The 13,115-nt window shown below is 38.3% G+C and overlaps 1 protein-coding gene across 6 annotated transcripts in view; it reads left to right on the top strand.

Annotated features, from left to right (window-relative positions):
• Positions 1–13,115, top strand: part of fndc1 (fibronectin type III domain containing 1) — a 200,525-nt gene that overhangs the window by 102,878 nt on the left and 84,532 nt on the right. For 5 of the 6 annotated variants that reach the window (XM_072265367.1, XM_072265368.1, XM_072265372.1 and 2 more), the window contains 3 exons: positions 3,493–3,681; positions 3,950–4,048; positions 6,106–6,229. The exons of the other annotated variant lie outside the window; for it this stretch is intronic. In XM_072265367.1, the coding sequence (XP_072121468.1) occupies positions 3,493–3,681; positions 3,950–4,048; positions 6,106–6,229 (412 nt within the window). The remainder of the gene's footprint in view (positions 1–3,492; positions 3,682–3,949; positions 4,049–6,105; positions 6,230–13,115) is intronic. 6 annotated transcript variants of the gene reach the window in all.

The following is a 13,115-nucleotide window of genomic DNA, read 5'->3' as shown; positions in this document are numbered from 1 at the left end:
TTGGTTATTAAGTTAGTGCTATCTCATGTCATTCAGGTTATAGTTGAGTGATTAGGTAAGTGTTTTATTTATTCACAGATATTGCAGCCAGGGCTTTTGTTAATGCCCATTGCAACCATCCTTGCAGTGAGCAGTGGTTTTGGAGTTATTGTGATGAATGTACTTGTACAATGCTGGAAGGCAACTCCAGGATTCTCATTCAGTGATGATACAAGCTTGATGTATTTCCAAACCAAAATGAGCCATGACTTGGCCCAGCAGAAATGTGATAACAGCAGTGTAGTGTCACAGATTTGTGAGGTGCTTTGAGAAAAGCCTTGGTTTGTTGCTACATTGCTTTTTCCAGGTAGTTGGGATCCAGCCACAGTGAATCGGTAATGGATAGGCCAATTCATTGATATGCATGAGGCACCATGGCTAAGTGAATGCTGAGCTTTGAACATCCCATGCTATTTCTCACCATGGCATAATTCCTCTCAATTCCCCTCAACAATTTGTTTTCCATTCATTCCCCAGAATCCTCAGAGTTTTCAGCAAAAATCTATCTTTTAAATTTTTTACCATTTGTGTTTTCTTTACCTCCATATCAATTTTCACTTATCACCAGCCTCTGCCTCCCCACCTGATTCCATTTTCCCTTCATCTTCCACCTCACCTGGTTTCACTTCTCATCTAGCAGCCCATCTCATTGCTTCCCCTCACCTCTTTATGATGGCTAATGGCTCTCCACAGTCTCTGTCCTGACGCAAGATCTCAGCCTGAATCGTCGACCAACCCTTTGCCTTCACAGATGGTATCTTGTCTGCAGAGTGCCTCCTGAAGTTTGTGTTTTGTTCCAGATTCCACCACCTGCAGTTTTTGTGTCTCCTTCCTTAGTTTTGACTCTGACCAATGCTTTTTTTTGATAGATAAGGACATTCAGAAAATCGTGGTTATCTGGTGGGAAAATGCATCAAAAATTCATTGAGTTATTTTACCATATCAAAGAAAAACACTAATTCTCACCATATGCTTAGTGGAACATAAAGAGTGTTGTCATTGTAATTGAGGAAATGCTTTTATCTCTTGAATGCATCTGCCCACTGCCAGCAATTTATATAGAGACTGATGCAAATATGTTTGACTTTGTACCCTCTCTCTCTCATAAACATCATTTATGCATACACACATAGCTACATTGAAAGATGTACTTCAGCTTTGTCTCCGATAACTGATTACCACCAATTGCAGAAGCTGAAGTTAATATGCTTGGGGGATGTTCTGTAGGATGTCCATTTGCAAAAAAAACCTCTGTTAAATGCAATCTCCAGTCTGTCAGCTTTGTAATTCGCCTATGTGATATAGCTAAGGACATAGAGGCAGAAGCAGGAATAAAACAGTCAGACCCTTGAGCCTGCTCTGCCATTCAGTCTGATCACTCCAGGCCTCAGTTATCACCCTCCCCAAACCTGCTTACTCTTCTGCAGTTTATGGAATATATCTGCCTTGGATATATCCAGTGATTTCTTGATGAAGGGAATTCTGAAACTTTATGGCCCTTGGAGAAGAAATTCTTTCACGTGTCCATCTTAAATAGACAACCCTTAATCTGAAGCAAAATGCTCAGATACCCCCACAAGGGCAAATAGCCTCTCGGCAACTGTACCTGTTGTCAGCTCTGCCAGTCCCTCTCAGCGGTCTCTCCATCAGTCCCTCACAGAATCATCAATATTTTAATAAGATCATCTCAGATTCTTCTTAACTCCCATGAGTTTTGCCTCAACTTGTTCAATCTTTCTTCATACATCTGCCCCTTCATTCCAGAAAGCAAGTAAGTGAACCTTCTCTGCACTGTTTCCACTGCGAGCACAACTGTTGTTAAATGTGGAGGTCAAACCTGCATGTTGTACTCCAAGTCTTGTCCTTGAAACTCACCTACTTTTATACCCAAGACACCTGCAACATTAGTCAACATTGCTTCACCTTCCAAATTGTTTTCTACACCTGAAAGCTAGCTTAGTTTGATATATTCAGACTCACAAATCCTTTGTACCACTAAATCCTATGCGTTTTCTATAGATTTTATTTGTTTTAATTTCATGGATTAGTCTACCATCTAAACTAAAGGTACTATGTACATTTATTTCATCATCTTAGTTATCTCCACAAAATACTCAATCAAGTTTGTGAGAGTATAGGAGTTGGGATGTAAAGTTAAAATTGTACAAGGCATTGGTAAGGCCAAATTTGGAGTATTGTGTACAGTTCTGGTCACCGAATTATAGGAAAGATGTCAACAAAATAGAGAAAGTACAGAGAAGATTTACTATAATATTACCTGGGTTTCAGCACCTAAGTTACAGAGAAAGGTTGAACAAGTTGGGTCTTTATTCTTTGGAGCATAGGAGGTTGGGGGGGGGGACTTGATAGAGGTATTTAAAATTATGAGGGGGATAGATAGAGTTGACATGGATAGGCTTTTTCCATTGAGAGTAGGGGAGATTCAAACAAGAGGACAAGAGTTGAGAGTTAGGGGGCAAAAGTTTAGGGGTAACATGAGGGGGAACTTCTTTACTCAGAGAGTGGTAGCTGTGTGGAACAAGCTTCCAGCAGAAGTGATAGAGGCAGGTTCGATATTGTCATTTAAAGTAAAATTGGATAGCTATATGGACAGGAAAAGAATGGAGGGTTGTGGGCTGAGTGCAGGTCAGTGGGACTAGGTGAGAGTAAGCAGTCAGCACGGACTAGAAGGGCCGAGATGGCCTGTTTCCGTGCTGTAATTGTTATACGGTTATATGTGAACTCCCCCCACCCCCAACAAAGCTACGACTGTCCCTAATAATCTTATACTTTTCCAGATGTGGATAGGTCCTATCCCTCAGAATCTTATCTAATATTGTCCCTACCACTGTTGTAAGACTCATGATTTATAATTTCCTGTTTTGTCACGCTTGCCCTTCTCTTGTCTTCTGGGCCTTTTACTTGATTAGGACGTCTCTTGTCATGGCCTGGCAATCTACAGTCTCAATTCTCTCAATAGCCTTGGACTTATCCACCTTAATTTGCTTGGAGAAGCCCAACACCTACTTGATGTCAGTGCACCCTAAAATACCAGCATTCTCTTTTCCCGATCTTGCTATCCTCAATGTCTTTTTCATTGGTGAATACCAATGTGAAGTATTCATTTTGTATGTGGCCCATTTCGTATGACTCTAGGCATAAATTTTCTCTTTTGTCTTTAAGTGGTCCTATTCTCTCCTTAATTACCCTCTTATTTTTAATATATACATAAAACACCTTGGGATTCTTTTTAATCCTATTTGCTGAAGACATTTCATGGCCTTCTTGCTTTCCTGTTTAAGTTCTTGCTTGCTTCCTGAAAGACTTGTCTGATTTCAGCTTGTTTAACCTTACAGAATGCAATTAATACTGACGATTATAATTTAACTCAAAACTAACAGATTTCATCAAGAAGTAATTCATCTGAACAATGTCAAACATCTCTTTTTGAAGGGAGGAGATTACCAGTAAGACCAAAGAATCCGCTCATGGGATCTTCTGATGATAAGTTTTCACGTCAGTTGAGATCACCCCGTAACCCTCAAGTAAGAAGCTATTTGCCTGGTTATAGGAGCAGTGGCAGGAGAATGAAATATGCACCATATCCACAAGAACAAAGACGACATGCAATTCAGAGATTTGGTAGGTCTTTGTTGTATTATTTTCATAATGTGCCTCGTGATGATTCAACATGATACCTTGGGCATTGTAATTTTGCATTTTGGAGTAGAAATTCAGCTTTGATGCTGCAAAAGCTGCTGAAGTATGTACTTGTAACAATGAGCTTCAGTTTTGAAAGTTGCTTCTCAGTTGTATATATGAAACCATTGTACTTCAAAAAAAAATCAAATGAAGTTTCTTCTTTCCCATGGAGTTTATTTTATGTACTTCTGTGCCTGTATTTCAATAGTTCCTGATCCAGAGCCTAGAATACCTTCACGTGCAAGGGGTGCCCTGGGACAGCGGGAAACTATTTACAGAGCAGCCCCAGCAAAACGCAAAGTGCCAGGTAGGTTTGGTTATTCACTGTAAGTGGAAAGTTAAGTAACATTGATACTAAAAACTGCAATGACAGAGTGATTTGTGAAAATGAATAGATATATTGGTTTTGTTGGGAAGAGAGAGCCGGAAGAAAGACCGATCTAATTTAAATGTTAATATGTTGCTCTAAAATTATATTCTTGCAAAACTGATTATATATTGCCAAAACATAAAGTAGTATTGCCTATTCTGACATTTTTTGAGGCTTCCACATGGAGACAGATTACAAAATGTGTTTCTTTCTTTCAAGCATTTCTTCACGCAGTGAAGTTAGCCTGGTATTCGTATATTGTTCTCACTTGAATTTGTGGCATACTGCCGAGGCTGGTTACTTACTTTGTGAGCAACATTTATTAGCTGGCAACTTTGAGAAACTTTCAGTGAGAACTTGAATTATCATTTCTTGTCACTGATCTGTAATCAGAGTTGGGAAGTTAGCAGTTTTAACAGTTTTATACAGGGAAGACCCTGGGCAAACTGGACTGTATTTGATATGTGGTGATGTCAATAAGGAAGGGAAGGGCAGGAGTGATTACAAATGGATGTAATTGTGGTTTAAAATTGTTTCCTCTACGTAAGTGTAAGAAGTACAAAATAATTGTTACTCTGGATTCAATACAACACAAAAACACAGAAGATAATGAACACAACAATAATAATAAAAAACACAGATTGATTGTATGTCCATAAAGTGATGCTGAGCGACTGACGGGAAATAAAAAATAGTGATGGAGTTTGTGGGTGGAGGTGTTGGTCAGTCTTAATGCTTGGGGAAAGTAACTGTTTTGGGGTCTGGTGGTCCTGGCGTGGATGCTATGTAACCTCCTCCCTGATGGGATTGGAACAAACAGTCCATGAGCAGGAAGAGTAGAATCCTTCATGATGTTATTCCTGTGATGGTCCCCTTGACTGGTTTCTCGATTTTCAGCAGCAGTCCATGTGCTGGGATTAACATTAAGGAGATGTGGTCAGAAAGGCCAAGATGAGGTGAAGATAAAGAAATAAAGATGAATTATAAGTGGCAACAACAGAACCGTTGTCAACACATGTTGGGAAAAAAAATAGGAGGAGTAGTTATGATGCAGAACTTTTATCAAAGTTGAAACCCCAAGTGAATCCTGGTGACCACACCTTACTCATTCCTTTTACCCACTGAAATCCTCCACTCAGTTTTGCGAGGAGCAAAGCGGCCCCACCCTCTGGCCATCTGTGCTGAGTAGTCACACACACAATTCCCTGTCCTCACTGAAGAACTGATAGCTAAGGAAGAAATTCAGCTCTTTCTGTACTTGAGCAACAAGGTAAGGACTGTATGGTAGAACCATAATGGAATTGCTTCCCACAACTCCAGTGATTCAGATTTAATCCCAGTCTGGAATGTTCCACGTATGGAGCTTGTTCTCTTTGTGACTGTGTGAGATTCCTCCAGGTGTTCCAATTGTCACCCGCATACCAAAGCCATGCAGTACGGTACATTAATTATTGTACATTTCCTCTCATGTCAAAGTGAGTGGTAGAGCATGGAGCGAGTTGATGGGAATGGGGGAAAATAAAATGGGATTAATGTAGGATAATTGTGAATATTCCTCATGGACATGCTGGACTGAAAGATTTGTTTCCATGTTGTGTGAGCCTATGGCTGACATATACATTAAATGTGGGTGCATAATATTTTTAAAAAATTAAAGGAGTAGTTATGTAAGTTAATCTGCTTTTTCCAAAACCTTACCTCCTGCAGAAATTAATGTACCTGCTGAACTTCACATCATTGTTAATAATAAAATGATCAATATTACTCCAACACAGTTTTGCCATTCATTTCCACAACTTGGAAGCTCTGTTTAGAAGTTCATTATATAGTTTAGATGGGGTCATAATTCCCAAATAATTGCAGTGGTACAATTTTTTGTTTCTTGCAATATCTTTTTTTTTTCAGAGAATTGAATTTGACTGCATCCTCTCAAAAGTTTGAAACATTGAGAAGTCACAGTATTGACTGGGTGATTCTTACTGTTCCTGTTTTAGAAACAAGTAATTTGTCTGAGCCCAAAGACATAACAGTTCGAGTTATGAGTCCACAGTCTGTGCTTGTTATGTGGGTTGATCCTGACGTTGAAAGAGAAAAGAATCCTGGCATGGCCACAGACAGGTATGTCTTTGCATAATAAATTGCAATATTTAGTTTGATTGCATTATGTGGATTTATTGTTGGCTTCTCTGTCTGTGCTGGATGAAAGAAGTCACCTTCTATTTAACTCTCAGTTGGTTATTAAAAGAAAACTATTGAAGTGAGTACCTAATTAATATTTCTTTACTTTGTGTGAGTTTTTGATGATCAAGGTGACTAAAAACAATGCCTTAAAACCAAAGTCTAGCAGACCTACAGAGAGTTCTTTTGTTGCAACGTGGATAACTTATGCAATGCTGTAGTGATCTACTGTGTCTCTGTGGCTGCTTTATAAGAACTTCTATTGCCATCTTTGTAATTAATTTTGTTAAGAGATACAGTTTGAAACAGGCCCTTATGGCCAATTGAGTCTCGCTGTCCAGGGTAATCTAGCCACTTAACACCAGTTTAATCACAGGACAATTTACAATAACCGATTAGCCTACTAATTAGTACATCTTTGGAGGAAACTGGAACACCTGGAGGAAACCCACGCACTCCTGTGGAGAACATAAAACTCCCTTACAGATGGTGCTAGAATTGAACTCTGAACTTTGGAATGCCCCAAGCTGTAATTGCATCACGCTAACCGTTACGCTACCATGGTGCTCTTTGCTTCCTTCCCTGCTATTCACTGAGGCAAACTAATGTGTCATCTGTGCTGTTGGCACTCCTAGACTCAGCCACTATGCTGCTTTGTTACTTTTTCCACATTCTCATTGTAAGGTGGCCAACTACCCTGTCATGTCATATCAATGTGATGCATCTGTGGTCTGCAGGGCCGTGTTAGATAAATACCATGCATGATGTTTACTATGCATGCACACTGAATGAAACTTGATTTCCTTCCTTTAATGATATTCATGAGCTTGTCATTTTTCTACTCTTTTACTTTCAGCAGTTTACTTTCCTCTACAGTGGTCTCCGATTAATTGGGACACATTGGGATCAGTACGTTTTGGCCCAATTAAGTGACTTCCCTAAATAGTCAAAAATTCATGGAAATAGTTAAAAAGGTATACAAAAGACAAACTGCTGTTTAACTGAGAAACAAATTATGTATTTATGTAAAATACAGAACAAATTAGAACATTACCAATACTACTATAGTACTATAAAGCTGTGTATTAGTTCCTAATAGTTATCATTGCAGGAATTCATCCCAGTGTACACTGCCTTGTTTTTTTTGCAACACTCACAGCACGCTGGAGGAACTCAGCAGGTCAGGCAGCATCCATGGAAAAGATTGGTCGACGTTTCGAGCCGGAACCCTTCCCAGTCCTGATGAAGGGTTCCGGCCTGAAATGTCGACCGATCTTTCCACTGATGCTGCCCGACCTGCTGAGTTCCTCCAGCATGTTGTGAGTGTTGCTTTGACCCCAGCATCTGCAGATTATTTTGTGTTTACGCCTTGTTCTTTTGACTGTAAATTAACAAAATCGGCATAGACACCTGAATAATGTTATACCTTCATAGAATTCTTTTGACAATTGCATCTTTCAAATCTTCATTTTCATTGTAATATTCAAGATAATAGCCAATACCTTCAAATTTTTCATGGTTTCTAACTTATTGAAGTTGTGAAATCATTTCATTTTCACTCATAGCCATTTCTGGCATCTCCAAGCCTGAATGCTTGAAATTGCAGTGAGAAAAACAGCTTTGAATTGTCTTACGGCTTACTTCTCACCATCTATCAATGAAAAAATCACAGATTTTTGAAGGCAAACACATGCAACTGAAGCTGTTTAAAAACTGATCATCCTGAGTGTAGCATGTGGTGTCTAACGCCCACACAAGTGCATGCAACTGATGCTAGTTAGAAACTGGCAACAGTCTCCTGTACTAATTAAGTGGCATAGTGTCCCAAATAAGTGAAGGGAATCCTGGCTATTTTGTCAATTAGTATTTGTTCTTTAAGGGTTGTCCCAAAATAGCAGTTGTCCCAATTAACTGGAATCCACTGTATTATTCAACTTAAAAATTTAAAAATATCAAATACAGTACTTAGAAAAAGTATTTAACCACTTGAAAGAAAGTTTTCATGTTTTATTGTTTTACAACATTGAATCACAGAGGACTTAATATAATTTGATGATTAACTTAACTGTTCTCCAAGGAATGTTCAATGACTTGGAAATTTTCTTGTATCTATCTCCTGACTTGTTCCTATCAAGAACATTTTTGCTGAGTTGTTTGGAGTGTTCTTTTGTCTTTGTGGTGTAGTTTATTCCAGGATACTGACTCACCAGCTATTGGACCTTCCAGGTACAGGTATATTTTTTACTATAGTCAATTGAAACACCGTGATTGCACACACTGATCTTCATTTAACTAATTATGTGACTTCTAAAACCAATTGGCTGCACCAATGATGATTTGGTGTGTCATATTAAAGGGGGTTAATGCAATCAATTATTGTGTTTTATATTTGTAATCACTTAGTTGGGATTTGTTTTCACTTTGACATGAAGGAGTCTTTTTTGTTGGTCATTGTCAAAAAAAGCCAAGTTAAATCCACTGTGATTCAATGTTGTAAGACAAAAAAAACACGCAAACTTCCGGTGGGGGGGGGGGAGGATACTTTTTATAGGCACTGTATCTAAAATAGAACTTGAAGACAAATTTTCTGTTCTTTTGTTTGCTAATCTTTGACATTTCAAACACAGTAAATTCACCCATATAAAACTTTGTTGATTAAAGATCAAGAGACTAGGGACATGATCTCTGTTTCTCTCAGTAGCTGCCTGACTAATTTGATATTTTTAGAACATTCTGTTTTTAATTTCAGATTTTTTAGCATCTATAGTAATTATCCTGTGATCAAATCTGTCATGAGTGTTCTAACTCAGCATGTTACATTCCATCAACCACCCTGTCTTTCCAGATGCATATTGGCTCCTAAGCACCAGAAAGCTCAAGGTCAGGTCTAATTTTGCCATCTCGACCTCATGTATTCCGGTTCCTGTGAAAAAAGTACCAGGGTAAAGTAAATCTAATGCCTGGCAAGATTGGAATCTGGGTAATTAGCTAAACCAAGAGCTTCTACACCTCAGGAAGTTCGAAGTGACCTTTGCGCTGATAATGAAAGTTAAAATGCCATGACCAAGTACAGGAAACGAAGGTTCAGAAAAGGCTGGTTTTTGATTCTTGAGGACTAGAATAAAGGGTGGGTAAAATTTATATTGCAATGTTGAGACCCTTGTTGGACTAAACTTTAAATTATATTTGGTTTTTGATAACACACTTTTGAAAAGATCTGTTAATCTTGAAAAGAGTGCAATGCACATTCACCAAAATATTACCTTGCATTCAAACATGAGATTTGCCATAGGTTAAATTTCTAGTACAATATTGAGTGATGATTTGATCGAGATTGGCAAAGTTCTGTGAAAGTCAGTGATAAGGTTCGTGGAGAGAAACTAGTTTCAATGGTAGTGAAATCAAGGAAGAAGGGATATGGTCTGAAAAATGAGAGCTAGCTTTTCCAAGAGTGAAGTTGCATGATTCTACATTGATATGGTGATGAAAATTTGGAACTCTGTACAACAGCAAAGGATGTTAATTTAACACATGAGACTCATATTCCTGTTGATTTATCATTGCTACATGAATCATGAAACAGTGAAAAGCTTTGTTTTGTGTGGCATTCAGACTTATGACATACATAATTATATTGTAGTGAAAAGAAAACAATGTAGAATATAGATTCACTGTTATAGAGAAAGTGCATCACAGAGACAAATAATAATTGGTAGATTCTTTTTGTCTTTTTCTCAATTGTGACTCTGTATGCTGCTTCCATTGATATGGCTATTTCAACTGCTCTTCTAAATGTAAGTTGTTCTTCAATTAGGAGCTGTCTTTAAATGCTTTCTTGTAAGATTCCACAAACTAAACGATCTCCTGGTGCATCATTAAGCCCATCGTTGAACTGACAATAGACCAGCAATAGGGCTTACGCCAGAAGTGAATGTCAAATTAATTAAAATGGATTTGGACACTGGCTCAGCTGTTTCAGTCATTCCACAAAATGAGTTTGAGAGAGGCTTTTCAAGGATACTAAACTGAAGCCTGTAGATATCCAACTAAGAACTTATAGTGGAGAAAATATAATGCCTGTGGGAATGACATTCGTAACAGTGAAATAGAACAACCAACAAGCCACGTTGGGTTTGTATGTGGTAAAACAGGGGGATCAGTGTTGTGGGAGAGTGATCGGTTGAAACAACAACAACTTGATTGGAGATCCATGCACAATTTTCATGCCACATCCCCTCCAATAAAGTCGACAGAAAGCGAATTAAGGAAGGTACTGGATGATGCTACAACTGTCCCCATGCTGAACACCGTGAACCTTTGCTCAACAGAGAACAATGGGTGTGGTGCCAACCTATATGCCTCTGGTTGGAAAGCATATTGGACTAAGGAATGACAATGCTGCTCAGAGGAAGCAAGAAAGCAGTAAATGCAGTGGTTCAACTGCCACAATTTTTGTAGGTGACATATCTGAAAAAGCTTCTGATCTGTTAATCAGGCAGTTACTTGTGAAATGTTTCTTGGTTTTAAGCTGAAAGAGAGTTCAAGGAGCTTCAGGAAAGATGCAAGCATTTGGCTTTTGTATATATAAAGAACCAGAACCTACTCTGTGTGCATTAAGGTTATTACATGAACTTCATGTGGGAGACAAAAAGCTGCTTGTAAATGTGATACAAAGACCAAAGCCCAGCTGGATGAATGGAAGGCCAAAAAGAAAGGAGTCAATGGAGATATGAAAACAGGATTCCTCAGATGATGATGTGGATAAGGAAATAGGAGAGATCAAGTTATAAATGGTGTAATAGAAGGAATAATGAGAGAATACTCCAGTGAACTGAAAGGACCTTCCCAACATCAAGATGTACATCCTAGAAACAAGAAAAAGAAAGACAAGAAGTTGTAAAGGAGAAAGGCTCCAGAGCTATCACACTTTCAGCCATCTCAGAGTCAACTCCTAACGCCACTACAGAGGAGACCCCAGAACCTGAGATTGTTACACAGCCACCAGTCTCATCTGCTAAACAGAGTGATCCCCCTTGTCAGGAAAAACATTTTCCCACAAGAGTAAGAAATCCTCTACAGCAATGAAGTCTTTTGGCCAAATGGGACAATTTAAAATTTACTATGTTGTGGATTTCTGTATATACTGCATTATATTGTATACTATGTATATCGTTGAGAAGCATTCTCTATTGAGTTGAAATTTGTTGTTAAGCCGGAAGGAGTGTTGTGTATTTAATATTTCAGTAATATTGAAGTAATCTTGTGAAGTGCCCAAGACTATGCGGCTAGGCACAGTTCAAATGGCATCTATGCACTTGCTGATGACACAAGTATTGTTGGCAGAATTTCAGATGGTGACAAGAGGCCATACAGGCTCTAGTACAGGAGCCTGAAAGCAAACACTCAACAACTCAAGAATAGCTTCTTCCCCTCTGCCATCTGATTTGGGAATGGACATTGAACCCTGATACTGCATGACTTTAACTATTGTATATTTACTGTAATTCACAGTTTGTTTTTCTCTATTGTGTAATGCATTGTACTGCTGCCACAAGGACATATGCCAGTGACATTGAACGTGATTCTGATATATTGTTTTATTAAGCATTTTGTTTGTATAATTTATTATGGTTGTATGTAAAAGTACATGATTGCATATGTCACATGATCGTGCGCACCTTGCTTAAGGTAAGTACAAAATTAGGCTCACATTTCGGACTCCCATGTTTTTCTTTGAATTAGCTTAATGTTTTGAAGTTACAGCACCAATGCGTTGTGATGTTATTGAAAGTTGAAATAGATCTAAAGGGTGCAATAACTTGTCACGATTTCTCTGCTTTTGCACATAGCTGTGATGTTGAATGCTTACTTATTTTTCTGGTGAGAGTGCATTTTGGTATTTTTGCACAATGGTAATTTCGTATATCACGAGATTCTGGAAGCTGCACTGGTGTCTTTGGGCTTGAAATTAAAATGCTTCTCTTGATAGTCATTGCAACGGATTAAATTGATTTTTTTAATGCAAAGATCATCGTATTGCTGTAAAATTTGGAAGTGGTTCTTTTTTTATTGTTCCTCTGCAATTTTTATTGCTGATTTGGTACTTATGCAGGCACAGACTCATGTCTTATTGCATATACTGAAAACAGACTTATTAAAGATGTGCAGTGACAAAGAGGCAGCTGAAAGTGCAAAATTATACAATTAAGCTTATTCTTAAAAGCAGGAATGCTTTGACAGAACCAAGAAATCAAAGGAAATAGATTAAATCTTGAAAATGAACAAGACAGAAATATATCTAACAACCTTATACACATTTTTGTAACTGGGTGCAGTCACAGAAATGTGAGGAGTTTCAGTGAACTGTTATATTTGATGATCCATTTTGTCAGAAGGGATATTCACATTTGGGAGCTCAGCATCCAAGGATACACATTTTGTCAGAAGGACAGGGAGTTGGACAGAGGGATGGTAAGGCTACTTTGGTAAAAATTCAAATCAAATCCTAAGAAAGAAAGGACAAAGGATCTGAAGATGTAGAATCCTTGTGGTTAGAGTTGAGAAACTGTGAGGATAAAAAAAAAACTCTGATGCGAGTTATACACAGGCCACCAAACAGTAGCCAGGATGTGGGGTACAAATTGCAATAGGAGATAGAAAAGGCATGGAAAAAAAGACAATTTTACAATTGTAATGAGAAATTTCATTATGCAGGTAGATTGGGAAAATCAGGTTGGTACTGGATCCCAAGAGAAGGAATTTGTAGCATGCCTACATGATACCTTTTTAAAGCAGCTTGAGGTTGATCCCTATTGGGGAAAAGCCA

The sequence above is a fragment of the Mobula birostris genome, chromosome 8, assembly GCF_030028105.1.
Source record: "Mobula birostris isolate sMobBir1 chromosome 8, sMobBir1.hap1, whole genome shotgun sequence".
In the NCBI taxonomy this organism is placed as follows: Eukaryota; Metazoa; Chordata; class Chondrichthyes; order Myliobatiformes; family Myliobatidae; genus Mobula; species Mobula birostris.
The sequence above is the reverse complement of the archived record's forward strand: the minus strand, read 5'-3'. Positions and strand labels throughout refer to the sequence as shown.